General features: G+C 54.7%; 8 protein-coding genes across 8 annotated transcripts; 3 read left to right on the top strand and 5 right to left on the bottom strand.

Annotated features, from left to right (window-relative positions):
- Nucleotides 1–2,620: 2,620 nt before the first annotated feature.
- PG998_006334 (Integral membrane protein) lies at nt 2,621–4,791 on the top strand (the record flags this gene model as incomplete). The annotated part of the gene is made up of 3 exons (XM_066873152.1): nt 2,621–2,908; nt 3,034–3,410; nt 3,519–4,791. The coding sequence occupies 3 exons, from the start codon at nt 2,621–2,623 to the stop codon at nt 4,789–4,791; spliced, it is 1,938 nt and encodes a 645-aa protein (XP_066733249.1).
- A 647-nt stretch (nt 4,792–5,438) lies between these two features.
- On the bottom strand, nt 5,439–9,174 carry PG998_006333 (uncharacterized protein; the record flags this gene model as incomplete). Its single annotated transcript, XM_066873151.1, has 2 exons — nt 5,439–6,017; nt 6,046–9,174. 2 exons carry the CDS (start codon nt 9,172–9,174, stop codon nt 5,439–5,441), a joined length of 3,708 nt encoding a protein of 1,235 aa, XP_066733248.1.
- Nucleotides 9,175–10,274: 1,100 nt separating this feature from the next.
- Nucleotides 10,275–10,742, bottom strand: PG998_006332 (uncharacterized protein; the record flags this gene model as incomplete). The annotated part of the gene is made up of 2 exons (XM_066873150.1): nt 10,275–10,435; nt 10,571–10,742. 2 exons carry the CDS (start codon nt 10,740–10,742, stop codon nt 10,275–10,277), a joined length of 333 nt encoding a protein of 110 aa, XP_066733247.1.
- Nucleotides 10,743–12,176: 1,434 nt separating this feature from the next.
- Nucleotides 12,177–15,887, bottom strand: PG998_006331 (glutamine dependent NAD+ synthetase; the record flags this gene model as incomplete). The annotated part of the gene is made up of 16 exons (XM_066873149.1): nt 12,177–12,360; nt 12,434–12,453; nt 12,598–12,761; nt 12,812–12,959; nt 13,075–13,304; nt 13,372–13,391; nt 13,481–14,145; nt 14,361–14,471; nt 14,626–14,656; nt 14,793–14,859; nt 14,927–14,981; nt 15,052–15,153; nt 15,299–15,597; nt 15,641–15,657; nt 15,722–15,796; nt 15,847–15,887. The coding sequence occupies 16 exons, from the start codon at nt 15,885–15,887 to the stop codon at nt 12,177–12,179; spliced, it is 2,229 nt and encodes a 742-aa protein (XP_066733246.1).
- A 1,057-nt stretch (nt 15,888–16,944) lies between these two features.
- PG998_006330 (Formyltetrahydrofolate deformylase) lies at nt 16,945–17,835 on the top strand (the record flags this gene model as incomplete). Its single annotated transcript, XM_066873148.1, has 1 exon — nt 16,945–17,835. One exon carries the CDS (start codon nt 16,945–16,947, stop codon nt 17,833–17,835), a length of 891 nt encoding a protein of 296 aa, XP_066733245.1.
- A 393-nt stretch (nt 17,836–18,228) lies between these two features.
- Nucleotides 18,229–19,843, bottom strand: PG998_006329 (uncharacterized protein; the record flags this gene model as incomplete). The annotated part of the gene is made up of 5 exons (XM_066873147.1): nt 18,229–18,459; nt 18,529–19,505; nt 19,565–19,631; nt 19,695–19,765; nt 19,822–19,843. 5 exons carry the CDS (start codon nt 19,841–19,843, stop codon nt 18,229–18,231), a joined length of 1,368 nt encoding a protein of 455 aa, XP_066733244.1.
- Nucleotides 19,844–20,308: 465 nt separating this feature from the next.
- Nucleotides 20,309–22,232, top strand: PG998_006328 (uncharacterized protein; the record flags this gene model as incomplete). The annotated part of the gene is made up of 4 exons (XM_066873146.1): nt 20,309–20,782; nt 20,858–21,534; nt 21,634–21,856; nt 22,077–22,232. The coding sequence occupies 4 exons, from the start codon at nt 20,309–20,311 to the stop codon at nt 22,230–22,232; spliced, it is 1,530 nt and encodes a 509-aa protein (XP_066733243.1).
- An 880-nt stretch (nt 22,233–23,112) lies between these two features.
- On the bottom strand, nt 23,113–24,752 carry PG998_006327 (1-3-beta-glucanosyltransferase gel4; the record flags this gene model as incomplete). The annotated part of the gene is made up of 2 exons (XM_066873145.1): nt 23,113–23,607; nt 23,667–24,752. The coding sequence occupies 2 exons, from the start codon at nt 24,750–24,752 to the stop codon at nt 23,113–23,115; spliced, it is 1,581 nt and encodes a 526-aa protein (XP_066733242.1).
- Nucleotides 24,753–27,322: the final 2,570 nt, after the last annotated feature.

Below are 27,322 nucleotides of genomic sequence, written 5' to 3'. Positions count from 1 at the left end.
TTCGATGGTCGGGTGGCATTCCTCCGTAAGCGCTAGGAGAATATCGAACCAGATTTAGGAGGGCCATGGTTCTCGCGGCTGCCGAGCACATGTATGGCGACATAGGTTCGACCATGGGGCAGTCGAGCAATCATTCAACGCGCAGCTATCGTCCTTGCCTCCTCTGCATCGCAAGCAAGGCCCCAGCTAACTTGGCCTGAGGGATGGTCGGTCTATGGTCGGCGCCCTTGCTTCTTGGGAGAACTATTCACATCACGGGAACAAGTGAGGAGCATCGTCGTGACTGCCCCTGCATGTCGTGCGGGTCTTGGTCGCTCAGCTGCACAACTCATAGATCAATAGTTCGCCGATCGTGGCTATCGGCCAGCCGCCGTCCAGGGTCTTGTCTGTGATGTGTGGTTGATAAGGCAAGCCTCGTCCGAGCGCGAACATGTACATACATAGAGTCGAAGCAGTCGGACAGCCTCTCTTTCAATTGGCGCATAGGAGAGGGGCAGGAGAGGCTATCTGGGTTTCCTGTCCGTGCCACTGCAGGGGTTTCTGCAAGGGGCGTTTCGTGTGCGATATTGGGGGGCAGATACCGCGGCTGCTTTTCCGGGCAACATCTCGGGCAGATAGCAGATGGCAGATGGACAAGATGAAGAGGCTCGTGTATTCCCATGGCAAGTGGCCGTTGTGCACCAGCCCAAACCCCGACACGCCGAATAGCGGCCACCTCAGCAACTGGAATTGAGAGTGAGGCTTCGCTGGCTTGGCTTCTGGCTAGGCTGGGAGGTTTCAGCCTAGCACCAACACCCCCCACTGTTATCGATTCTGATTCTCGGTCTTGTTAAGCTTATGTCAAACTTATATAGCCTGCGGCTCGGCGGGCTGACGGGTACTCACTTGCTTGTACAGGTGCACAGCCGAAAAGGAAGAACAGGAACGCAGTCTCAATCCGAGAGGGGAGCAATCGCTTCTCCGGACTCTGTCTGCATTGCATCGTATCGCATGTACGAGAGAGATCCCAATGATCTTCCCGGATCTGCAAACGGCCTTCTTGCGTTGCATTCTGGCGATTTCAAAACACGATCGAAAACAACGGCTCGCTTAAGTCGTTGGCAAAAGACGTCTGGAATGGCTCCCCGGCCGCTTCCAATGAGACCATGTTTCTATGTGGAACGCCGATAGAACGAACGATACGTGTGTACCCAGCTTCGGTGCCACGTGAAGGGCCACGAGTTCTGGAGAAAAACCGTTGCGTGCTAGCACCAGGACCCGATCGTAGGGGTTTCAAGGCCGACAATGTAATTAGCCCTGGTGCAGCACAAGATCTACTCTGCGTGTAGAAGCTACATCGCCTGCAACCTCGGTCGGCGAGAAGGTGGCCGTAAGAGGAAAGATATCGTCAAAGGGCAGGGCAGGGTCCTGAGTCTGTGCGTGCAGCTCCGACTGCAGCTCCGACTCGATCATTACGTCCCTCTTTCTTGTGTCTTGGTATTGCACAGGTATGTACGTATGTGTGCGTGCATGTTTGCTCCAGTGCATTTGCTCCAGTGCAGATCGTGCAACCCGGCGATCTGAACAATCCGTCTCTGGCTAAAACATGATGAGCAGCCCAATCCAGAGTCGCATTCTAACGGCTCTTCTATATGATATGGATATGAGCGATGGCGCGGTGTGACGAGAGGTGGGAGCGGCGCACGGCGATGAGGCGTGGAACGTCTGGCAAAGAAACATTAGGATGGAGTCTCGGACAAGCGAGGAAATTGTGGCCCGCCACGCGATGTCACGTCAGCGCTGGAAAACCGGCCGGGAGCCGCGCCATCGTGTTCGACAACATACAGCAACAAGAGTCTGCAGGTCCCTGATGCCCGGTCGGGCCATTATCACCACTCACAACTGCGCGCCCAGCCGCTCCCCTGCTTGCCTGCCCGGCCTCCATCCACAACCGGAAATCCAGGCCCGGCGTCTGCGTGCAACCCCCATCGCCCATCTTGGCCTACATGGTGAAGCCACCCCCCCCATCGCGACTGTGAAACAGGACTGACGTCTGGCGCACGGCCACCCCAGTCTGCGAATTCCATTTGCGAGAGTGAGTGCCCACGAGGAGGAATAGGGATCTTCTTGGTAGGTGACCACGATCATGACGAGAGGGAAAAAACAGCGGGGAGGTTGAGTCTACGCACGCCTAATGTTGCAGTTGTACTCGCCCTCCCCTTCTTCTAGAATGGCGCCAGTTCAATGATACATAATATTACCGGTAGCCGGCCCTTCTTCTCGTCCTGCTTTCTTTTTCCTCCTCCCCCCAATGCCACGCGAAAGTGCCGGAAACGAAAGGGAGAGAGAGTGATGTGCATATTAGGCCGACTTGAAAATTCGATGCTGGTATTCGTCGTTGTTTGCTTCTTTTTTCCAGCGCTGAGCGTGTGTGTATTTGTTTCCTTTTTTCTTCTTCCGACGACCAAACTTCTGTAATAATCCTTTCCGCCATGAGCGGCCAACAATCCCCGGCAGGGGGCATGGCGCTGCCGCCACCACAGCAAGCGGGCGGTGCTGGCGCCGGCGCTCCCCCTCTTGGTGGTGGTGGTGGTGGTGCGGCGCTGGGCGGGGAAATGGCCTGCCGCCGCCGGTCAACCCGATGGACCCGGCCGTGTTTGCGACGCTGGACCATTCGACGAGCACGGGGCCCATCATCGCCGTCAGCATAGCGTGCATCCTGCTGTCCATGATGGCCGTCACGCTGCGCGTCTACACGCGGCAGTTCCTCCTCAACCGGGTCGGGCCCGACGACTTCATGGCCGTGGCCGCGCTGGCCGGCGTCACGGCCTTGGGCGCCATCACCATCATACACACCCGATTCGGCCTCGGCACCCACATCTACGACATCATCGCCACGGACCCTCTGTCCATCATGGACTTCTTCAAGGTGCGTTCCACTTTGCCTGACTACAATCTGGCTGGGCCCCGGGCCCCCTTGCCCATTCTCTTTTCTTAGACGGCTTCTGCTTTAGACGGGAGAAACGAAGCTAACCAGAGTCTGCACGTAAACAGTTCTTCTACCTCGGCGTCGTCGTCTACAACGTGTCGCTCCTCTTCGTCAAGCTGAGCCTGTTCCTGCAGTACTACCGGCTGGTGGACCAGGTGCCGCGGTACCGGACGCTGTTCCTGGTGGCCGGGTTCGTCGTCGTCGGCTGGACCATCTCCATGATCGGCACCATGACCTTCATCTGCATCCCCGTCTACGCCTACTGGGACAAGTCGGTGCCCAACGTCTGCCTGTCCGACCCCGTCATGCAGCTCACCAACTCCATCGGCAACATCCTGACCGACATCATGCTGCTGCTGCTGCCCATGCCCGTCCTGTGGAACCTGAAGCTGCCGCCGCGCCAGAAGTGGAGCGTCATCGGCATCTTCAGCTTGGGGGCCTTGTAAGCAGTCCTCCCCCTTTCTTACTTTTTTCTCCTCCTACCTCCTCGTGAGCGAGGGATACGGAATGCGCATGGCGATGAGAACTAACTTTTGTCCGAAAACAACAGCACCTGCGTCATCTCCTTCCTGCGCGTCGTCTTCGTCTTCGGCCACGGCCCCTCCTCGGACATCACCTTCGAGGGCACCACCATCACGGGCTGGACCATCGCCGAGGTGACGGTCGGCCTGATGGCCTCGTCGCTCATCACGCTGCGCCCGCTCATGAGCAAGCTCTCGCCCGCCGCGTGGCGCAGCCGCTCCGGCAAGTCCACCGGCGGCGGCACCTCCACCAACAAGACCACCAACAAGGACCCCAAGTCGGCGGCGGGCGCTTTCTCGACGACCGACAAGAACGGCATCCCCCTCGAAGATGGCGGCGGCAACAACAACAACGAACCCCCCATCCAGCTGCAGCCGGTGCCGCAGCACTCGCGGAACCAGCGCGTACCTTCTCGAGAAGAACACCACCCGCAGCTCGACATCAACTACAGCCTCGACCGGCAGCAGCAGCAATGGCGCCAGCAGCGCCGCCAACAGGAGCAGCTGCAGGAGCAGCAGCGCCAGCAGCGCCGCCAGCAGGCGCAGGCGGAGCTCGACAGCCGGCCCTACTCGCCGCCCGAGAGCGACGGCGACCTCTCGCGCTCCAGCAGCGACGTCGAGCTGGTCGTGCAGAAGAACGTCCCGACCCCGACCCCGTCGCAGACGAACCGCCGCAAGTCCCGCGCCAACACCCTGACCGCGGCCCCCGACGGCTGGGGCCCGCCCCCGCCCCCGCCCGCCTTCTACTTCTCCGAGCAGCAGCAGGAGAGCGCGACGCAGCAGCGGCGCTCGCAGCGCCAGCAGGAGTACCAGCGGCACCGGCAGTCGCGCAGCGCGTCCTTCTTCCAGAACAACAACAACAACAACTATAACGACAGCAGGGTCATCGGGGCGGAGCAGCAAGACGTCATAGGTCTCGCCACCAGCTCCCCGGCCGTGCGCGACAACCCCCAGCACCGGCGCCACGCGTCGTCGCGGTCCGCCGACCGCATCATCTCGCTGCACCCGAGCAGCGTGTCGACAGCGCCGCCCACGCCTCTGCCGCCGCCGCCGCCGCCGCCCAAGTCGCCCTGGGCCCTGGCCGCCGCCCTGCCGCCGCCGCCACCGCACATGGGCGGGCCGCTGCCGCCGCTGCCCGCGGGGCCTGGGTCCGGGCTGCCGCGCGCGCCGCGGCCGTCGGCGCCCCAGCACGCCAAGAGCCAGTCCTCGTCGTCGACGCGGTCCGACGTCTCGTACGAGGTCAAGGTCTGGTCGCAGAAAGGGGCGGCGGGCGGGCCGTACGAGGGGGGTCCGATGAGGTGACCCCACCCCGACGCTTCTTCTGGCGGATGATCAAATAACCCCGACTGACCCTAGGGTGTCAGTCGCGTCGAGAGATGGTGTACGAATAAGAGTAGGGGGAGGGAAAAGGAGGGGGGATAAAGGATTGGTAGGATAGGATGGGATAGGAAAGGAAGGCCACGATACCACTGGATACGATACCCCCAAAGTACATTACATTGTTTTTATACATACACAATACATCTTCTTTGTTCATTCAATTCTATATTTCCATTCGGGAATCACGCCCGCGCGCTGTGATCAATATCTTGAGTTCCGGTCTTTGAAATACTGAATGATAAGACTTGAATACCTGATGATCCAAGTTCTTGATTGTATTGATATCTGATGGCGTGCTATGTAAATGACCGCCTCAGCCGTTCCAATTGCTCCCAAAAGCGGCCAAGCGGACTCGTATGTCCAATCGACTGCCATACGCCGTGCTATGCAGGCAACCTCGTGATATATACACATGTATATGTTGCCCCTGAAAATATCTAGCGTATATATTACTCCCCAAAACGCCGATGCTATGCTGCCCATTCAAAACCACATCGCAGAGCGCGTAAGTACCCTCACTCTTTTCATTCATCCGCAGAGCGGAACCTCCATACCGACCCCGAAGCCCCTTAGATAGTATTAGTTCTCGCGAGGCTGTTGCTGCCAGGCCCATCCCCGCTCGGCAAATCCGCATTATCCGCCACGGCGCCCAGCAGCACCTCGATCTTCTTGATGAGGTCGGGGATGCGGAAGGGCTTGGACACGACGTCGTCCATGCCGCTACGCTTGGCCGCCGCGATCTGCTCGTCGCGCACGTTGGCCGTGACGGCGATGACGGGCACGTGGCCCTGCACCTCGCCCGCCCGCTGCATCTTGCGGATCTCGCGCACGCACGTCAGCCCGTCCATGTTGGGCATCTCCAGGTCCATAAGGATCACCGAAAGCTTGCGGCCCTCCGCCCCGCGCCGGTACGCCGTCGTCTCGAGAAAAGCGAGCGCCTCGAGGCCGTCGTTGGCCGCGTCCACGCCGATGCCCGCCTTCTTCAGCTGCTTCACGAGGACCGTCTGGTTGACCAGGTTGTCCTCGACCACCAGAACTTGCAAGTCTGTCTGGTTGAACAGCGGGGCTGCCTTGGCCGACTTGAGATCTGTGACCAGGTCTATGGCTGGCCCAGTAGAGGCAAAGTCTTGCCGCTGGGGCGCCAGGGACTTGGCGAGAGAGGGAGCCGCCCGTCACGGATGTCTCGATGGGTGTTATACGTCGTTTCATGGATTGGTGAGGGGCCCCGGATCGCCTTGCCGCGATGAAGAATGCGAAAGTACTGCCCTGGTCCGCCTTGGAGGAAACGCCGATTTGACCCCCGTGGAGCTCAGCCAGTTGGCGGCAGATAAAAAGACCAAGCCCGCTGCCTCCATATTGAGCGTGTGTGCGGGGTGATGCTTGCGAGAAGCGCTCAAAAAGGACCTTGACTTCCTCGGATGTCAGGCCGCAACCGGTATCCGATACCATGAAGCGCAAGTAGATAATTTCGCCGGTGCCCCAATCTTCCCCGACTGGGCTGCCTGGATTCGGTGTTCGAATGGGGATATAGTTGAAGCCGGGCATGTTGGCGTCCGTGGACGGGTGCAGAGATACGGCAACCGACACTGTGATGACGCGGCGGTCGGCAGCCGCCGTAAACTTGATGGCATTGGTCACGAGGTTGATAAGAATCTGGAGGACCCGGCTGGGGTCGAAGGTGACCCAGTCGACGCCGAGGCGGCTGAAGGAGTCGTCGGCGTTCGTGACCATCTGGATGTCCTTGGCTTGCAGCTCAGGCTCGAACATTTTGACGGCGCGTCGTAGCACCTCAGTCGGCTGGGCGGGTGTTGGCGTGATGACTAGGAGATTGGAGTCCAGCTTGGAGACGGTAAGAATATCGTCAACGATGGACTTTTGGTGCTGGACGCAGAGCGAGATGGTGCGGGCGGCGTCGACGCAGTTCTCGACGTCTTCGGCGGTGGGTAAGCCGTGGCGCACGTCGAGGGTGGACAGAATGTCGTCGGAGCATTGCAGGATGGCGCTAAGAGGGTTCCTCATTTCGTGGGACGTGATGTCGATGAACTCGTTCTGTTGCCTCCGTGTCTCTTCGGCCTCTTGGAGTCGTCTGTTCTGCACTCCCTGCGCCCACTTGAGATGGGATATGTCGGTGATGGAGCCCATGATGGACCGCACGGAGCCGTCGGACGCGATCTCGGGCTGCGCCGTTACTAGGAGCCAGTAGTCGATGGCTTCGCCGTGGATGTCCACCGGATGGACGCACAGTTTCTTCATTTGCAATTCTCCGGACCACGGTGAGCGGTCCACCGCCATCCGCCGCCAGCCATCCTGCATCGCCTTCATGCTGGACTCGGCAATTTGCTCCATCCAGGACATCTCGTACAGGTTTTCGCGTGGGTGACCCGTCATCTCAAAATACCTATCGTTGCCTTCGCGAAGGACTCCGTCGGAATCCACCAGAAACATGCCGAGGGGGAGAGCTCCGTCATCCGCCGCAGTCGATTCGTCTGGAAAGCCAATTGCTGCGTGAGGTTCTCCCCGTTGTAGAGCAGCTGCCTCAGCGGCGTCGCGGGACCGCTTCACCTCCTCTTCGTACAGCATAAAGGAGGCGAGGGATGTCGCCAGCTGCCGGTGCAACATAACGGTTAGGGATCGGTACCCATCGTCATAAGGGCGCCGCGGATTCACCCCGACCAGCAGGAAGCCCAGCACCATGTCACCGTTGGTCGGACGCACGGGGAGAATGAGGGCCTGGTCGCAAATGTTTCCAAATCCGCGGAACTCGATGCCGTCGAGCAGCTCTTCCGGGAGACTTCCATCTCTGGTGTTCAACAACAACGGTTCTCGCGTTCTCATGGCCTCGCGGAAAGCGGGGATGAAACCTTCACGACTTCTCTTGAGATCGAGCTGTCTGGGCGCGGCAGGGTGTCCCTCGGGCACTCCGATGGTGCCCTCTAAGTGGCACGACTTAAGCGAGATGGTGCTCTCCGAGGACACAGAGACCAGGTCGGTTTCCTCGCTATCTCCGACAGAGTAGAGCAGCGCAAAGGGAACGTCGTGATGGTTGCTCTCGAGACCTTCGAGTATGAACCGCCAGAACTGTTTCACTGTTTTGGCACGGGAAACTGATTCACCAAGTTTGTTGATAGTGCTCATCCTGCGGTGGCTTAAAACCGACTGCGTTGTTTCGTAGGCGGCGTTGTAGAAGCCAAGTATGCGATCGCTGCCGCCGTAGAGCGGTGTCCAGGACCATGACCAGTAGGTCTCTTCCAGGAACCCATTGCGGTCAATCGACTGACCATCATCGTCGTTGCGAATGGCGATGCCAGTGCGAGCACATTCGGAAAAGATGGGCCCGAGGGCGTCCCAAACCTCAGAAAAAGGGCCCGAGAAGCCGGTGCCCATCAACGAAGGGTGCTTGTTTCCAGCGCATTCTTTAGCGTAGGCCTCGTTGTAGAGCATAGTAAGTTCATTGCCCCAGAAAATGGCGGAAGGATGTGGGTTGTTCATAACCAGGTTCGCCACCTGCCGTAGTTCGGCGGACCATTTCTTCATGGATCCGAGGGGCGTATTTTCCCATTGTATGCCCCGGGCGAACTGTTGATGAGCGGACAAGACTCCCTTGGGCTTTGGTACCGTCCAGTCGGCCACGGCCTTATCCGGGGCAGCTAAGAATATTTTCTTGCTCTGGGTTGATGCGGTGTTGTTGGAGCTGGAGCTGGAATGTTTAAGAGGCGGCGGCGCTTTGGACAGCGCCGACACGAGCGTGGAGCTTGCTTCCGTATGGTCCACGGAGTACTTGCGTCTCCTGTGGGGGTCTTCAGAGGCCCTTCCCGAGACCACCGACAGGTCCCGTACGGGGACAGTCGCGGCGTAAAGATTGCCACTGATCAGCCTCCAGCGCTTGCGGATGGTCGAGCCCGTCCAGATCATATCGTGGAATAGATGCGACAGAGGGAAAACATCTCGAGAATCATCAAACTTGGTGACGCCGGTGGCCCAACGGCTGAATTCCTCGTAGGAGCGCAAGGATTTCGGAGCACCCCGGCCCAAGATGGATTCGTAGAGAGATTCATGGAGACGGAGGGCAGAGTTGCAAAAGATGGGGAGAATTTTGGTGGCGCCGATGGTGATGGTCTCATCCGGGTCCAGGTCGATGACAAAGGTCGGCCGCGAGTCTTGCTCGAGAACTTCGGTAATGAACAAGGTGTTGTTGAACTCTTTCAGAGATCTGTTCTCCTCGGTGGCTGTAAGCTGCTCTTCAGGTCCAGTGCTGCCGGCATAGGCGTCGATCACTTGAGCCACCGGCGAGGAGGGCCGTGACATGGTTGTGACGGGCAGTGAGAGCAGCGGGGAATTATATCACACAAAACTCTTTCACGTCCATATCGCAGAAATGAGTTCCAATCTCAAATGGCGATCAAATGGGCGACGACGAGAAGTAGCCGGCGCGAAATCATGGCTAATCGAACAGTGACAAGCGTAGCAAAACAGCAGGAAGAAGGAAAGGCGCAAGGAATCCAAAGCAAGCAATTGAATGATTTCGCGATTCAAAGGGCCCCGCGAACGACAGGTTCTAGTCACCGAGATGGACGTTAGCAATGCGGCAGTTGATTTTTCGGGGTTTTAGACCCAGCACGAGTAGTCGTTGATGGACAAGTGGGATGATGAGCTGTGAGACAGATCGGCAGGAAAAGAACCAGAGTGGGAATAGAGGTGAGGTCAAGACCTTCCAGACGCGCACAGGGCGGGCCAGAGCTGGCAACTGGCCAGTGGAGGATGGCTGGATGGGAAAGTCGCAGGGGAAGGAAATGTACGTGCCTGTCTACCTGTGTGTCTTCCTTCCCGACTTCCGACTCCTGAGGGGCCAAGGACCTGCCAGCCTGCCTGACCTGGCACCGCACCCCGGCCAGTACCGGCAAACTCAAGGTTGTAATATTTGCGCCCGCACCCAGCACCCACACCCGCACAGGTGGATAGTAAGCGAGGCGAGCTGCTTGGCCACAGCCGTCAGTCAGTGTGAGTTTGAATCAATTGAATCAATCGTGCCCCACGTAGCGGTAAGCAGAGGACTGCGTAAGGTTCACACATTGTACGTGGTAGATCCATGTGCCATCCAGCTGGGTCGGCTGCATGTAATCTCATCTCTACTTTATCTGCCAACCTTACGTAAAAAGCCATGCCGACCAAGTCGGCATTTCCCAATACTCATGTTGGTGGTCGTGATGATGCTCTGCTAGGTACGCACCATGACGGATGAGGTGGACTCCCTCGAGCACGGTTACCCTTCGGTCATAGAGTGGGAATTCTACAGCCCGCCTCACTATCGCCGATGTTGTACGATTGGGCATCGAGATGAAGCGGTATTCGTTTGTATTAATTAATCTACCCATTCTGCATCTCTCAACCGCGATGCTTGTTGTTCTTTAAAATCTCTCCTTGTCCTTGATGGGGAAGTCGGTACCCGTCGACTTCTTGTACTGGTCGCGGATGGCGTCCGAGATGGCCTCGTCCTTGGCCTGCTCGGCGGCAGACTCGTTGCTCTGTTGCCCTTGGCCCATAACGTGTTCTTGAACCCAGTCGACTCCTGTCAAATCACAACGCCCGCATCGAGTCAGTCACAAACTGCCACCAATCAACCGCGCCATTTATGGGGAGCATTGTGGTGTATGTGGGGGAGGGTCACGTTAGGCCAGCCATCGAAACTGTGTCTCAACCTTACCTTTGTCCAATGCGTCTTCGTTCTTCTCGCTCTCTGGGCCGCCGCCCGCCATGCCGTTGAGCTTGTCCATGAAGCCGCCGCCCGAAGACGATCCTTGGGTCTGCTGCTGCTGCTGCTTCTGGTCGGCTCCCTTGGGGTCACTGCCGCCGGTGAGCTTGTTCACGAAGTCCATGATTGCGTTGGGTTGCGTTGTAGCTTTAGCTCAAGATGTCGTAGAGGATGAGTTGATTGATTGTGATTTTATCCACTTGGTGATGGTCGATTGGCAGAAGCGGGGTATTGGTTAGAACGCGATGTTAATGCACAGGAATGATCTTAGGAATCGATGGAGCAGACCAGATATATATTCATCTTCCGCCAACTGGCTGAATCATGGCAACACAAGCCTTAGCCTGTATTTCAAGCCCAAAGACACTCAAAGGCCTCCGATGGGTAGATGTGATGTCACAAAGCCGTCTGATCTTGGCATCTGGAGTTGCACCCCGCCATCAGCTCGCTTCCCCATGTCAACTTAGAATGAGGCCTCTGAGCAGGGAATAGCGTTGCACAACACCATGCAGGAGAAACAGGGAAGCCGATCAGCTCGATTGTCTACGTACTACGTGCAGCAATGGGCCGAGTGTTTCCCAGTCACGTACTCTGTATCACTCGCCAATCTTGCAGTCAATCCAACTTGTGTAGACTTTGGCCTTGCGAACCAGGTTTCAACTCTCATGGCTGTCCAGCCGCCTTTTCCCACTAACCCTTAGAGCCTCTAAGCTGGTGAAAGCTTAACTAGCCTCCGAAGAAAATGACATCAAACCACCAAACCCTTCGAGCAAAAAGTAGATTGTCCGCAGCGACGTACTAATGCTGGAGACGCCCACCTACTTATTTGGATGTACCCGAGGGTGCTGCATTATTTAGTCTTTGATGCAAGATATACCTGTAGTGCTGGCAGTTAAGGGACATTTCAATTACCGTATCATATCTGAATTTGATTATCACCCATCTAGAGGTGCCAAAGGTTCACAAGCGTAAATCATGCAATGTATCTTGAGGCGCCAGTTATCAGAGTGCATCTACTGCGTACTCAAATACTCTGCATCCTTGGCTATTAAGCTCCGTGTCCCTAGCCTTCACGATGGCAACCACAGTCCTGAGTAATATGTCTCCCTTGTGAGATTGTGTATCTCTCCAGAAAACCCGGCCATGTTAGGATGCATTAGGAGTGAAGCTTTTGATCGGACCACTATCGTTATCCGGAAGCTTACCATCCCACTTGGTATTAAAATTACTACACCTGTGAACAATGCGCCAGTACACAGTATGGATGTTAAGACGTGATCATTTATGATTGTTTGTTAGTGGGATGATTCAGGTTTCATTGTGGTATTAATGTCCGGAATGTGTTATGAAATTGATGTTCGTCATGGGCGATGGCTTGTATTGAATACTGCAATACTTAAAACACTGACCGTTTAGGTACTTTACTGAACTAAGCACCTAACAAGAAATCTCAAACCCTGATTGACTGAGTAAAGGCGCAGGGTACGGTTGGGCGTATCCAGCTGTAACCTTCTGCTGACGTGACGCGCATGCCACAATCGCTATCTCTGGGTACATTCTAATCAATCTCGGCTTCGACAGCGTCCCCCTTCTTGGCCTGCGCTTCCATCTTCTTCAACTCCGCATCGATGCGCTTGAACGACCACGACTGCCAGAACGACGGGTATAGGAAGGGCCGCATATCGAAGCGGTTGTCGTCGGGCGAGTACGGCTGAGCGTGGAGTGATGGAGTAAGTGTCGTCCTACAAATTGGCATTAGTAAGAGGAGGGAAAGGGAAGAGGAGGCAACTTTGGCGGCAATGAAGCATCACGTACATCTTATGTCTGTTTATGGCCTGTTGATGAATCCAGCGTTAGTATTGGTTCTCGAAGCATACAGTCCGCGTACATCTCGGAAGGTTCCCTCAATGACGAACCGCGTCCTCGAAGTCCCCCAAGATATACTGAGAGAAGAGAATGAAGGCGGGGGTGGGACGTACATAATAATGGAAGAAATCCTTGCATTTCTTAGCCACTTGTGTGGGCGTGTAGTCGGCGCTCCAGTCGTGAACCAGTCGCTGGAACATGCCGTAAGGACCAAGTTTGGCTTCCTTTCGCAGCCGGCCCAGCACCGTCAGCTCATCGTACGTGAATCCCATGTCCGCTGTCCTCGCGTTAGCCATGCTTCTTCGGTGTAAAAAGCTGTAGTCGTACCTTCGTCCGCCTGCACATATTCGTTTGTTATCGGCTCAAGCTCAGCTGTGGCAGGGGCAGAGAGGAACTCTTGCAGACATGGAATCTCGAAGTTCGTCTTTGCCCACAGGATGAACCTCTTCAGATCCGCTTTATCCAGGCCTATTGACTCTCGCCCGTTAGTATAAGGTCCTGAACAGCATGTGGTGGGAGTGCGGTTCATATGACTGCTGTTGCCGAACCCTAATCGCCCCTGGGAAATGAATAGGAAGCAATTGACTCACCTCCAATCGGATTGATGTCGGCTGACGAGCAGTCCTATATTGGTCCCCTATCAGCATGACCGTTGAAGAGAATGGAACTCGGAGAGAAAAGATAAGACAAGGGGGTAAAAGAAAGGGGGTATGCACATATTTGGTAAGATATCCACGCAGACTCTCTCCGACATTGGCGCTGCCTAGCACCAACAAACTGCCGGCTCCAGGTCGGTTTCGTACGGTGGGCAGGATCTGACCTACTCAGTGTCAGTGTTGCTCTTCCAAACTGTTGATTTCATGTCTCATGAAGTAGTGTGTACTGACCGTATTGATACGCAGTTACCCTGTTCGTTGTTATTTCAGGGGTTAGCGAGCGAAATTCAAGAAATGCTTGACGGCTCCTGATACGGGAATTCTTGGGGATGGAACGTACATTCTTATTCTTGCTTGCAAGCATTGCAATGTAATGTTCTCAGCATGACTTCCCCCTTCTACCTTGAATTTTGGCTCAAAGCCCGTGGTCTGGACGAGGAGCGCCTTCTGGGCCTTGTATACGTCGTCAATGTTCAGGTCAATGTGGTAGCTCCCGATGGCTTCGGCCAGGTCCTTGGCTCGCTTGCGGGTTTCGGGCGATGACATGGTCTCCATGCCCATGTAAATGGTCGAGAAGATCTGATTGCAGAGGTCCTGAGGACTCTCCGGGAGGACGTTTTCGCCCTTGTACTTAGCGATGCGCTTGACATCCTCGATAACCTGTGGATTGCCTTCCTGCACCGCTTTCATCACGATGCGGCACATGGAGAAGACGATGGTAGCAGTGGCGCAGGAGTCTATGCCGCCGCTCAGAGGAACCAAGTACCCGGCCTGGCCTGAACGTCGGAGATAGTCCCACAGGTAGCATCCTCCAGCAAGGGCGATCTCCTCTTCTAGGGAATACAAGCGAGGCTCGATGGGGGTGGAGCGACGTTTGGTGATATCATAATCTTCCTCCTCGGGGCCAAGCTCGTATGCCGTATGGATTCTGGGGTAGGCGGTAGATTTGGCAGCCTGGCTTTGCCTACTGCAGGAAGAACGGTAGGAGCGAACCTCTTCCAAATCCTATTTGATCTCGGCATTAGTATGGCTCTAAAAGGCAGTAACGGTGTGTCTCGGGGAGCGATGTATGCCACTAGAGCGAAGGCGACTAGCCACTGCTTTCAAACTACTGGGAAAGAAGAAGTGATCGACGAAAGTGAAGCAGAAGAAGATACTGAACAGACAAAAGGGGCGAGAAATGTTTTGAAATAAAAAGAAGGAAAAGAAAAGTGACTTACAATCGTAGCTGTGACCACCTCAACATCGCGACATCCAAACTGTTCACCCTGGGCCACAATATCACCATTTAGGATGATTAAAGCACATCCATCATAAAGAATGCGATCGCCCTGGCATTAAACAAAAACACTTATGTTAGCTGAAGGCTTGGAGTGAATAAATCATATGGGTCAAAGAAGGGTATACAGCCATTTACAGAAATGACGCAGAGGCTAATCTTCTTGGATCATTGAAATGGGAGAAAGGAAGTGTCGGATCACTTACGTCGCATCCGCTTTGATTTGCGTAAAGATAACTTTCGACTCTCAGTGTCAGTATGACTCTTTCGTGGTAATGTGTCTCAGGAGTGAGTGCAAACAACTCCGTTGTCGAACCCCACTTGGCCCTGAATGCTGAAAGGGGAAAGGAATAAACCACCAAAGGTCACTTACACACCACCTGCTTTTTTCGTCCCGCCGCAGATGAGTGCCAGGCGTGTCTCAAGCTTCGTGATCTCCCCTAGTGAGCACCATCAGTGTCTTTTCTCTGTGAGTTTCCAGAATAGGTAGATCGGGGCTTCTTATACAATGTGACGACGAGGCGTTGGTGAAGATTTCGCAGCCATCCAAAGACATAGAAATCTGGACTCTAGGCGTTAGTATCGGAGGGTAGACATGTAACTCAACAAGCGGCACTGGGCATAAAACGTACATGGGGCGCGTCAGGAGTGAAAAGTTCCTCGCAAGTTTCAACCCCTACGACCGTGTCCAGTGTTGTCAAAAGAGCATCCCCAAATGGGACTGTAGCAGCTCCCTGTAGTTTTCGGAGCATTCGGGGTAGATAATATTCCTCGGTTTGGCCGGGCTTTGACCAGGGGCTAAAATATCTCAACTCCCTGTAGTTGCCATCACTATTCAGGACATTAGCAGGGGAGCACTTGGTCCAAATCATTCTGTACTTGCTTGGCGAGCCACCGTTTAGGCCGAATCATGAGGATCTTTCCGTCCAGGCAGATAACTCGACAATTGTAAGGGACATTCTTATGGACAATCGGTACACCGATATCACAAATTATGCCCCAGGTACTCTCATCACTTAGGATACGACATAACATCTCCAGCGAATGCAAGAACGTGTCACCCTCCTTGAAGTGATCTGGAAAATGGTCAATTTCGGTGTTGACGAGGAGGACAGGCAAGCTCACCGAGGCAGCCGTAGCCACAGGTCTCCAGTTCTGGATACTCTCACTGTTACTATCTGTTCTTTCGGTAAATGGATCAAACGAAGCACGAAGTCGTACCTGGTCCGACACGCAACCTGCATCGGTGTTAGTGATATCTTTCAGATGGTGGACTGCATGTGCCGGGAGAATGACACTTACCGTGCGCCGGCATCTTTGGCGAGATGAATACTCTCGATGATGCGCTTGGCGTTTCCTTCCCAGTCAAGGGCCCATCTGCGAAAGCGTCAGAATAATTGCCACAGGGAAGAACGGACAGTGCGTACTGTCGAAGCGAGCAAGTCGCGACGGTGATGAGATGGCCCATACTGAGCTATTGGCACAAGATCACAGCGTTCCGGGTCGAATAGATATGCGGTAAGGCTGAGCAAAGAGATGATAGGAGGAAGTGTTGGGAGCGCAGTGCTAGAATAATGAGGTCCCGGAGACACCACCTTTAAGTGGGGCACGTATCACCTATGACCACGGATGATTGAGTACTTATTGAAAGCCCATGATTGAAATCATTCGTTGAACTTGGTTATTATTTAATTCCGGTAGCCCATTGCTTTCCTCTGTATCACCACTAGGTATCTCGCTTGAATCCTTCTCTTGCGAGAGAAAGTCTTATTACTGGTAAGCTACCCCGCCAAAACCCGGTTCATCTACCCCGCCATCGAGAACAATCAGTGTTCAATCCCAGCACTGTCGGTCTTGTACTCTGGTCATACTGACTCTGCCGCCATCTAAATTTTGCTAGTCCAACCCAGTACTGAACCTGATCTGGGAGTATGTGCTTCAGGGCCCATCTAGGGGATGCTGAACATAAGTAGTCGGTGATGGTTTTGCCATGTAGTCATATCTGCCCGAAAGCGGAGGGTTTCGAGTTTCAGCCCACTACGCTTGGTGGGGTGCGATTCTTCTAGTCGCCAAGTCGTTCTTCGCACACACCACCACTAAAACAAAATTTCCATATGTGACTAAGAAGCACTGGTTGAGAGGTAGATACATAGAGAGAACAGTATATCACCGTTGTAATCGATTGGCCCGGCGGATATAGTCAGTCACTTTAGGCTGTGAGTTTAAATAGAACCAAAAAGAAGACCTACCGATCACTGCCTATGTCCGCCGCACGTCTGAGTTGCAGCACAGCGCTGAAACCCATCCAGCAGCAGCTAAGCCGGAGCTCATTGACTCACTTTTCGACCGCAACAACACCAATCAGCAGCAACTGCCTCCGTCTTACTCATCGTTGCCAACTGCCCCTGAGAGCTACCACTACCAGGTTCTTCTCTCAACAGCATCAGAAGCTTCAGGAAAGGGAACAGCAGGCCAACATCCGCCAACAGAAGGAACAGCTCAACCTGTCCCCCAAAGCCGCCAACATGTCTTCTTCAGCCGCTGCCACCGCCGCCGCCCCGCCCAGCGACGACCACGTCCTGACGCTGTCGTGCCCGGACAAGCCGGGCATCGTGCACGCCGTGACGGGCCTGCTGGCGGCGCAGAACCTCAACATCCTGGACCTGCAGCAGTTCTCGGACCGGACGTCCGAGTCCTTCTTCATGCGCGTGCACTTCGGGCACGCGGCGTCGACGAGCCCGCTGCTGGATGAGCCCCTCAAGAAGCTGGCCGCGGACTTCCAGACCCGCACTCTCGACGTGCGCCCGCGCTCCGCCAAGCCCCGCGTCCTCATCATGGTCTCCAAGATCGGCCACTGCCTGAACGACCTGCTGTTCCGCGCCCAGCGCACCGGCCAGCTCAACATCGAGGTGCCGCTGATCGTGTCCAACCACGCCGACTTCGCGCCGCTGGCCGCGAGCTACGGCATCGAGTTCCACCACCTGCCGGTGACCAAGGACACCAAGCTCGAGCAGGAGAAGCAGATCCTGGACCTGATCGCGGCGCACAACATCGACCTCGTCGTGCTGGCGCGGTACATGCAGGTGCTGACGCCGGGCTTGTGCAGCGCCATGAGCGGCCGCATCATCAACATCCACCACTCGTTCCTGCCCAGCTTCAAGGGCGCCAAGCCCTACCACCAGGCCTACGAGCGCGGCGTCAAGATCATCGGCGCCACCGCCCACTTCGTCACCGCCGACCTCGACGAGGGCCCCATCATCGAGCAGCGCGTTGCCCGCGTCGACCACGCCCTGAGCCCCAAGGAGCTCGTCGACGAGGGCAGCAACGTCGAGAGCCAGGTCCTCGCCGCCGCCGTCAAGTGGTACAGCGAGCACCGCGTTTTCCTCAACGGCACCAAGACCGTCGTCTTCAACTAAGCGGCTTTAGGTCGGAAGGAGGAAAACTAGTCAGGCTCAGGCTCTCTGTTCATTACTGTGTTGGTAATATGGCGAGGGCATTCTTCATCCGTTAGTAATTAATAACGATACTACGGGGAGGTCTGATTCGAACAAAAGTTTAAAGGGGATGTATATAAGGAGCTGGGTATTCAAAAACGGGGTCGTAAAAGGTTGGATGCTATAGAAACTGTTGGAAAAGGCGATTTGATGAGTCAATTAGATGAGCAACGCATTACGAGTACGGTTTTATCTCTTCCATGTTCAGTCTTCATGATCTATTGTCTTTTGTCTTTCGTCTAATAACCATATGAACAAGCAAATTCGTCTAACACTTGTACACCCCTAACTACGCCCCCTCCCCGCTAGCCATTCCTATTTGCCGCCGGAGTAGGACACAACTGCCCACTTGCCGCTCCACGCCCATTTCCGGATACCGCTGTCACCGCCGCCACCTTCTGTCGCGCGGATCCTCTCGTCCTCACCAGCCTTCAAGCCGACAACTACGTCGGCTTTGCACGTTCGCAGAGCCAGGACGTTGACGCCGGAGCCTGGTCCCATGGGACCAATGGCCTCAGTGAAAGGAGTTGTAGGATCCCAGGCAGCCTGTAGAAACACGAGGTCAGTATATACATATCTCTCTTGTATCAATTCTCATCTCAATGCAATACTCACATCAGCCGTCAGCTTTCGGTAGTTCAGATCGCCCTTGAAGATGACGAGCTCGCTAGTCCTCAGATCGTCAACCAGCTCCTTCTCAGCGGGCAGCCGCCAGAAGCTACCACCGTGCGTCCAGAAGCGGTTCGGTCGGATGGCGAATTGCCCCTCGGCATACTGCTGGCCCCATTCCTGGAACAGGAACGCGAGGTCGCCTGCCTCCTTGTCCGACAGGGGCTCGGGCGTCTTGTCCTGGAGCTTCTCGTCCTCCGACTGTGTCTCGTAGAATTTCTTGGGCTGCGCTAGCGCGCTCAGCAGATCGGCAAAGTCTTGCGGCACGACGTCGGACACGAACCAGGGGATCGACTTGGGGTGCAGGACGATTTGGGTCGCGAGCCCGGACGAGAGAAGGAAGCCGGCCAGGATCAGGTCGACGTACAGCTCGAAGCCGGCGTTGTCGAGGACGATGTCGACACGGCGCTCCGCCTTGCCCTCGTCCCGCGCCTTTTTCAGCACCTGGTATGCGGACTCCAGGTCGTTGACGATGATGTTCTTCTCGCTCGCCTTGCGGGCCTCGGAGCCCTGCAGCTTCTGGATGTCCTCGTACGTCAGGCTCGTGAGCAGCGAGAGGTCGGTGGCGTTGCCCCATAGGCAGATCTCGCACATCTCGTGGAACAGGATCTTCTCGGCCTCGTCGTGCTCGGGCGTGCCCTTCTTGGCCTTGTCCTTGTTCATCTGGGTGATGATGTCTTTGTAGCGGGCGGCGAGCTCGAGGACGGCGGGACGCGAGGAGCGGAAGGTGGCCATCTTCTGGCGCGAGAAGATGTCGTACTGCTTCCAGTGGGTCGAGAGGCTGAAGGAGGTGCTGATGCGGCGGTACAGGTAGCACTCGCTGAACAGCCAGGGCACGTTGAACCAGGTCGGGTTGCCGAGCTTCTCGAGCTCGGCGTTGTATCCGGCAATATCGGGCTCGCCGTCGTCGCGCAGCGGGTCATCTGTCGGTCGTGTTGGAGCTCGTACTTGAGGCTCGCCAGCTCGGCGACAATCGTCTTGCCCTCATTGAGTTTGGCGGGGTCGTCGCATTGGGAAACGGAGCGGTAGGTGTCGTCGATGGCGCCGGTCTAGTCGATAGTTAGAACAGCAATGTATACAGGCAGGTGTTTAGAAGAAGTCTCGCTACTCACGATGATGACGGGCCATCGGTCGCGGGCCGATACATAGGCAAACGACTTCTCGTCGTTGTTCATGTACTGCGCTGGACGAGCGGACTGGTCAACTTGGAACTGAGGGCTTGGTGGAGGGTCGCCTTACGGGTCTTGGTATCCAGCTCCATTTTGGCGAAGGGGTATAACAGATGATGCTTGGGAGAAAGAAACAACGCATAAGTTCAGGTCGCGAACACGTTGATGGTCTACCCATGAATTTACTGGATGGCGGGGCACGGCGGTGGTTTGGCGGGGTAGCTTCCGCCCCTTATGTCATGTTACCACTGTTGTCGCTGGCTGCATAAAGCTGGCGGTCATGCATAACATATGCAAGCATCCAGCCTATCCTCCAGCGCCAAATCATCATGGTTGCATCCATCACAACAAGGCAAACACAATACAACATGCAATGACAAGGTGCTCAATACAAAATATGGCTGACGGCGAGTATGCCTTGGCGAACCAGGAGGCCGCCATCTATTTGACTGGTTATATGTGAGGCTCCGACTAGTTCTTTCCTGTTCACTCTCTACGTTCTTCCTCGATTCTTACTGTTCTCTTCAAGCAATGATTGATAGCAATTGGCTCGTACTATGCAGACATCACTCTGTCCTGAGGATTTGTTCATTCATCCTTTGCCCAAATACCGATACCACTATTCGCCGATTGACCTTTCGCGAGATGCCATTCGAATTGTTCGACTTCATCAGGGCTCATCGTCCCAAATTATACGTTGCGAACTTATTCAAACTTTCCTGAGTGAACTGGACGGCGTGCCTTACGAGGCCCTATCGTATACCTGGGGTGGGTCTCCTGTGTCCACAGGTACCGCCCAGATACTCCTGGACGACCAGAGAATACCTGTGACGCCTAATTTACTCGATGCCCTGAATTGCCTGCGGTTGCCTGACTGTGACCGGTTACTTTGGATTGACGCCTTGTGTATCGATCAGTCAAACAATCGGGAAAAGGGGCACCAAGTCGGTCAGATGAGACTCGTCTACCAATATGCTGAGACGGTTCTCATATGGCTAGGACCGACTACGCCTGAAGTTGCTCACTTGATGGTATGCATGTTTAACCTTGTATCAACATGACTACAGATTGAAATGCGGCCACTAACCATTGGGACCTGGCTGTAGGAGATGATGGCTCTGCTTGATGAACGAGCGCTGCAACATGTCGACTACAAAAAGCGTCCCCTGGACATTTGGTCCAAAGAATCGTCCGTGTTGGAACTCGAATCTGACTATCGTTTTTGTAATGGGTTGAAGGACCTACTCAACAGGTCATGGTTCCAGAGGGTTTGGGTTCTGCAAGAGGTTGCCTGCGCCCGAAGTGCGACAATAGTCTGCGGTATGCATACAGTTTCCTCCCGGACGTTTGCGTTCGTGCCTGGCATTTATGGGAGATGGCACTGGTATCAGCAAACAGGTGCCAAAGCCATTCTCGACCTCATGCCCGGGCCCATGCGCAATGAGTCGTGGTACGGCGAGGACCGCACGCTGGCCACGCTGCTGATAAAGTTTGGGCATTGCCAGGCGTCGGTTGAGCTGGATCGTGTCTATGCACTTCTAGGAATCTCTTCGGACGCGTCGAATCCCAATCGATTTCCACCGGATTACAAGCTCCACATGTATGAATTGCTTCGAAGAACCATATCATTTCTCCTGTTTGGTGAGATACATCCCTCGGATGCGACCGATCAAGAACTTATAAAATACCCCTGGCGGAGGGATTACAGCAAGAACTTTGACCTGCCTCGATGGGATCTCCCCGAGTTGGTCAGCATACTTCAACGACCAGGTCCCTTGTGGACGTATGCTTTTGATTGGGCTGTCACTCAGTTGCATTTTACATTGATAAGACGTCTAATTCGGCTGAAGGTGTTTAGTGCAAATATAAACCTGAGTGATAGCATCGTGACTTCAACAACGATGCTAGCGTACAGGATGATAACCGAGTCTCAGCCACCATATATTGACATGACTAACGATTATCGCACTCGGCGGTTCCTCCTACGACTGGTTGCCTTGCGTGGCGAGGTCGACGCAATTAAGCCGGCGAAAGAGCCAAGGGAGAAAAAGCACGATATCCCAGATGCAATATTCCCTTCTACATTCCATTCTGCTACTTCGGGGGTGCATGGTCGTCCACACAGATTCAGAAGCAATGTCGATAAACGTGCAAGGAGGCACATTAAGCAAGAACACAGAGCCGGCATTCAGGAACGATTCTCTTATTTTTCCGGCGTTATGCCGTCACTCTCTTGCTCTGTATAGGTACGCCGCAGCTGCCATCATTTGAGGAGTTAGAAGAGTTGAAGCTGTATGACGGTGCACTTACCTCCGATTCGGCAAGCACCTGAGTGTTCAGCGTCGAAAGGTCGACGTAGCTAACACTAGTTACAATGGCTGCACCCCTAAGCCTGTCGACTTGAACAACCCCGCGACTGGCTTGTGTTTCCTGAAGGTTGATACTGCGAGAGATCCTTACATGAAGAGGTCGCAGAAGTAAATAGGATGATAGTAATAGCGCTATTTCAACGGGATAATGTGTAGTAGTGATGAATTCACTTTATTTAGTTTATTTCCACTGCCTCTTGACTGTGCTTGGAGCACCTTCAAGCCTTGTTCCAGAAATTGAACGAAACAGGCGTCTCGCTCATCGCTTGAAATGTGTTCCTTGGTTATCCAAGTGTAAAGCTATTAGTAATTATGGTCGGTGGCTTCCGGATGTCCACGACCGACGAGAAGATAGAAATCGTGGCAAGATGAAGATTGTGTATGAGAGAGTACGCTATGCAGGATAAAATATGTGAAATCTGTTCCTTCCCGTATTGCGTCTGATCTTGCTGGGTCATCCTCATAGCAAGTGAGGTGCGTTCAAACATGTATTCTAAGCCGGCAAGTAAGCGAGACATTAATTGCATCGCCCACAAAGGCTTTCACGGTCATCCTCAGTCACAAGCGACAAACTCCTGTCAAGTAAGCGTCGACACTCTCGCCCACAGTCAATTAGAAACCAGGCGGACCAAAGCAGATATATCATGTGAACACAAATTGAACAGTTAAGGAATAAGTCTCTCTTCTTTTTTCTGCAGTATGCTGTCACACTCTAAAGCTAAGTAGGTACACACGTGGGTAGTAGACCTGCAAGAAAATAACACCAAATGCCACTTCGCTCCGCCATCAAGGGTATCAGGCCCCAACAAAAGACACCGAATTACAATACGTCAAAAAAGGTTGATATATATCTCTATGCTCAGTAGTAGTAACATCATAGGAGGCTCTATGTGCAAAACCTGTCTCCTCCTCCACTATCTACTATTAAAAACAACGCGGGCGCACACACACGTCCCAGAAACAGGACATATTACTAAGTAGTAAGTCCCTTCTTACAGGGCGAGCATGCCGGCACCGACACCCATGGCGGCGACCATGTAGGCGCCGACGGCGAAGCCACCGAAGCTGAAAGCACCGGTGCGCAGGGCGTTGGCGGGGCTGGCATCGTCGCTGGACTTGGAGGTGGTGCCATCGGCGGAGATGGTGCCGACCTGCGAGGCCGAGGTGGCGGTAGCAGCGGCGGCGGCGGCGCTGTTGGCGGCGTCGACGAGCTTGCTGCACTTGCCCTCGGTGGAGGGGCTGCTGTTGAGGGTGGCCTGGCCCTTGAAGTCGCAGGCGTCCTTGGCGCCCTTCTGGTTCTTGTAGTAGGCGTTCAGGACATGGCCGAGCTGCTCCTTAGCGTTGCAGCCGAGGTAGGGGCCGTAGACACCGGCCTCGGTGTCCTGCTTGATGCCGGCGCAGGCCTTGGCGTCCTTGGAGCAGATGAAGTCGAAGATGTCACCGTAGTTCTTGGCCTTGAGGTCGGACGAGGGCTGGCACTCGAGGGACTTGAACATGCAGTCGCAGAGGTCGCTGCTGGGGGTAGGGGCATGGCCTCGGGGCTGACCTTCCACTCTTTGCCTTCCTTGGGGCAGGTGGCGGCCTTGTTGGAGGGCTGGTACTTGTCCAGGGTGGTGCCGACGGGCTTAGCGTCAGAGAGAGCCTTCTTGAGGTTGTCGGCGTTCTTGAGGGTCTTAGCGTTCTTGCCAGTAACCTTGACCAGACCGTAGTCGTTGTCCTCCTCGAAGTACATGTAGACGATACCACCGGAGATGACGTCGGTCATCTGGCTGGAGTACAGGGCCTTGGTCTCGTCGAACTTGCGGCCGTCAGCGCCACCGGGGGAGTTGCAACCGTACTCGGCGAAGAAGACGGGGACGGAGTAGTTGGAGAAGAACTCGACCTGGGTGTCGTAACCGGACTTGGTGAAGCTGGAGTCGCCGCACCAAGAGTAGATGTTGTAACCCCAGAAGTCGATGGACTCCTCCTCCTTGCCGCAGTTGAAGTACTGGGCCATGTTGATGCGGATCTCGGCATCGTCGTTGGCGGCGTAGCCGACACCCATCCAGCGATCCTTGGTGTCCTTAATGTACTTCTTGGTGTCACGGACGGCAGCCTTGACGAAGGCCGAGGCGGGCGTGTTGGTGTTGTTGTTGGTCACCTCGTTACCGGCGAAGAAGCCGATGGTGTTGGTGTACTTGCCCATCTCGTCGATGACGCCCTTGTAGCGGTCGAAGAGCTCGACGTTCCAGACGGGGCTGTCACGGTTGATGGACAGGGCGGGCTCACCGAGATCGGCAATGACGTAGATGCCAGCCTTCTCGAGGAGGTCCATGCACTCCTTGTGGTCGGCCTTGGGGTCGATGGCGTAGGTGCGGATGACGTTGGTGTGAAGGTCCTTGAGGATGGGGACATCACGCTTGCAGTTGTCGAGGTTGGACAGAGGATCAATGTACTTGGTCTTGCTGTCCGAGGAGCTGTCCTTGCCGGCGGCGGCGAACTCCTGCTGGTAGGCGATACCCTTCATGAAGAACTGCTCACCCGACGTCTTGTAGAAGAGCTTGGCGCCCTTCTGGACGATGGGGTCGAGAGCGGCATTGGCGTTGCCAGCCAAGAGCAGCGACGAAGTCACTGCGGCCTTGAGGAAACCCATGGTGTGTAGTGTTGTTTTGGTGAAATGCAGATGATTGGTGTTATCCAGAAGTCAAAGTCCGGGAGGAACTGAGAGTAGATATCAAGGCTTTTGATTTCCCTGATGACCAAGTTCTGTGACAAGCCAAGAGTCAATATCCGCCTTGGAATCCGGCGTGGGTCGTCTCAAGATTCTGTTGTTTCGGAAGGGGGAATGACGTGTGTAAAAAAGAATAGCGGAAATGCTAGAGAGCGTAAGAAATAACGAGTGTTTGTTGACCTTGTCTAAAAAGAGTGTACGAAGCCTCCAATTCAAATTGGTTCCTTCTCTAGTTATCCCCGTACTGATTACAAGCGGAATAAAAAAGGGAAAGATGAAGTCTTGGGAGAGATATGAAGAAGCATCGGAGGGAACGAGCGCGGGAGGATGGGCCTTGAAAAAGGATAGAAAGCAAGGTCTCTCCCAATGTGGATAGTGGAGATGCAGGTACGGGATGGGATGGAATCACGGGCAAAGAAAGGGGAAGCCTGTTAGGCCTACAGGCCTGGCACCGGGAGCCGGGGGGTTCTCGATTGGCTGATTGGGTGCTGGGGCTTGCTGGGGCGGTTGCGTCCCTTTCCACGCTTCTTGCCGTATCAAGGCAAGATCCAGGGCGCATCCAGGGCAGGCCTGGCGAGTTAGGGGCGACGTCGATGGGGACGACGAGGGTTCACCGTAAACAATTGTGGACTAGCCAACCCGTCCGCACACCATGCATTGATATTGCCCGGTGGCAGTGGACAGCTGCACTCCTGACCGGATTGGTGTCGTCAATAGTAGAGAGGTAGTAGTAGCATTCAAGGCCGTCTTCTCGTATAAAGTAATCAAGCCGTCGTTGCGTTGGCCAAATATCACGTTAGTCTGGATGTGTTCTGTGTTCTATGCTCTATGTACAGACAAGATAGGCAAGGTAAGCGATGCAGAATGCAGGGGCAGCTGTGCGGCTATTGATCCTCACGCAGCTGTGCGGCACAACCCTCCATCTACCGCCGGCTCATCGAGTTGGCAGGTGGCAGAAGAAGCTAGGTTGGTTTGATACGAGCACACAACAAACAGTAAGCCCGTGTTGAAACAATGGAGAGGCGTACGTAAGGCCGTAGGGCGGTTTACCACATATCTCATATCTCTCGTGCTGGCCGCTCTGCGAAGATCCAAGGCTGTTATTCTGATCTGCACTTCGTGATGCATGTGCTGTCGAGGAGGCAGTGCAGCGAGCGAAAGACATTCTGTCAATTCCACGTCCTACATACGTACAACCGCCAGAAAAAACAGTGGTACCTCCGAGATGAATGTGCTGGACCTCATCTCGTTCCTGAGAGTGCGCCCCACCTCGAGCGTGCCATTACTGGCCATTACTGGCGACGGACCAGCAAAGGTGCGAGGCCCCCTGTTGCCATCCCAGCTTGGCATCTTGGCAAACACAGATCCTGACCAGCTAGCGAGCCAGAACGCAAGCCAGCGGCAAATGTCAAGAAAGGTCAAGCAAAGTCAAGACCAACCAAGCAACGGCCAAGGCATCCTATGGCTGAGAGAAGCTTTCAGGATCAATAGAGATCTCCCAAGGATTGTCAGACAAGCAACAATTGGCGATGACGCGATGACGCGATGCCCAGAAAGCAATGCATTTCAGTCTACTATGCGATTGAAAACTAACATGCACAAGTCTAGGGACGCTCTAGAACGATGACACTAATTACTGTGATGTGTGTTTGTGTGCGCCACGCCACGCTGCTCTTGCTAGTGCAGTGTCGCATCTACAGAAGATTGCACAGGCACAGGTACGGTACGTAATGTGTGCCTACCACTGTGATATTACTGTACATGCGTACGTGCGGTCAACCTCGATTGATTGAGATTGATTGGAATGAAACCATGCTTGCTGGGTGACTCCATCGACAATCTATTATCCATTAATCAATCTGCCAGAAATCTCGCTGTCTATGGAGTAGTCACGTATGCGCTGTTTTTGTTCGCATGCTGCCTCACAGTAGCAGTGCTGAGTGGTATTGCCAGCTTGTCGGCTTGCGCGTTCTTTTCACCTCTCATCTCCAGAAGATCTCGACCGTTCCTTCGAGAAACCCACTCCAACAGTAAAGAAATGTCGTCATGACAAGGAAGGGGGAAAAAGCTGAGCGAGAAACACCAGCGATCAGCGGCGAAGGGGATTTCGATGTTCTGTGCGACTGCCCAATGGGTAACGTGAGTCTGTCGCGCGCAGGGCCGATCTTTTTTGGTTCTGCCCACCCTCGTCTCAAGTCGGATGATCATTCACGTGCCGGCGGCACCTTGCCTCTCTGACACCTGCCAAGCAAAGCAAGGCTATTCTCGTCATGTCAGAAGAGTTGATCCCGAGCCCCTTCGTTTGAATCACGAACCACCAATGCTTGCTTGCACCATCCTATCCATTGTCTTCTTAGCAAACTCAATTCACTGGACCCTGCATTTCTGTGTCTGCACCATCCCAATCACCAGAACTCGTGATCCTCTTCAGTGCCCCCTGACTTTATAATAACACGATCCGAGACCCAGCAATACAGCATCCCAGAGCTCAG

The sequence above is a fragment of the Apiospora kogelbergensis genome (assembly GCF_038363985.1).
Source record: "Apiospora kogelbergensis strain CBS 113332 chromosome Unknown utg000003l_segment0_segment0, whole genome shotgun sequence".
Taxonomy (NCBI): Eukaryota; Fungi; Ascomycota; class Sordariomycetes; order Amphisphaeriales; family Apiosporaceae; genus Apiospora; species Apiospora kogelbergensis.
This window is presented reverse-complemented; position numbering and strand designations above follow the sequence as displayed.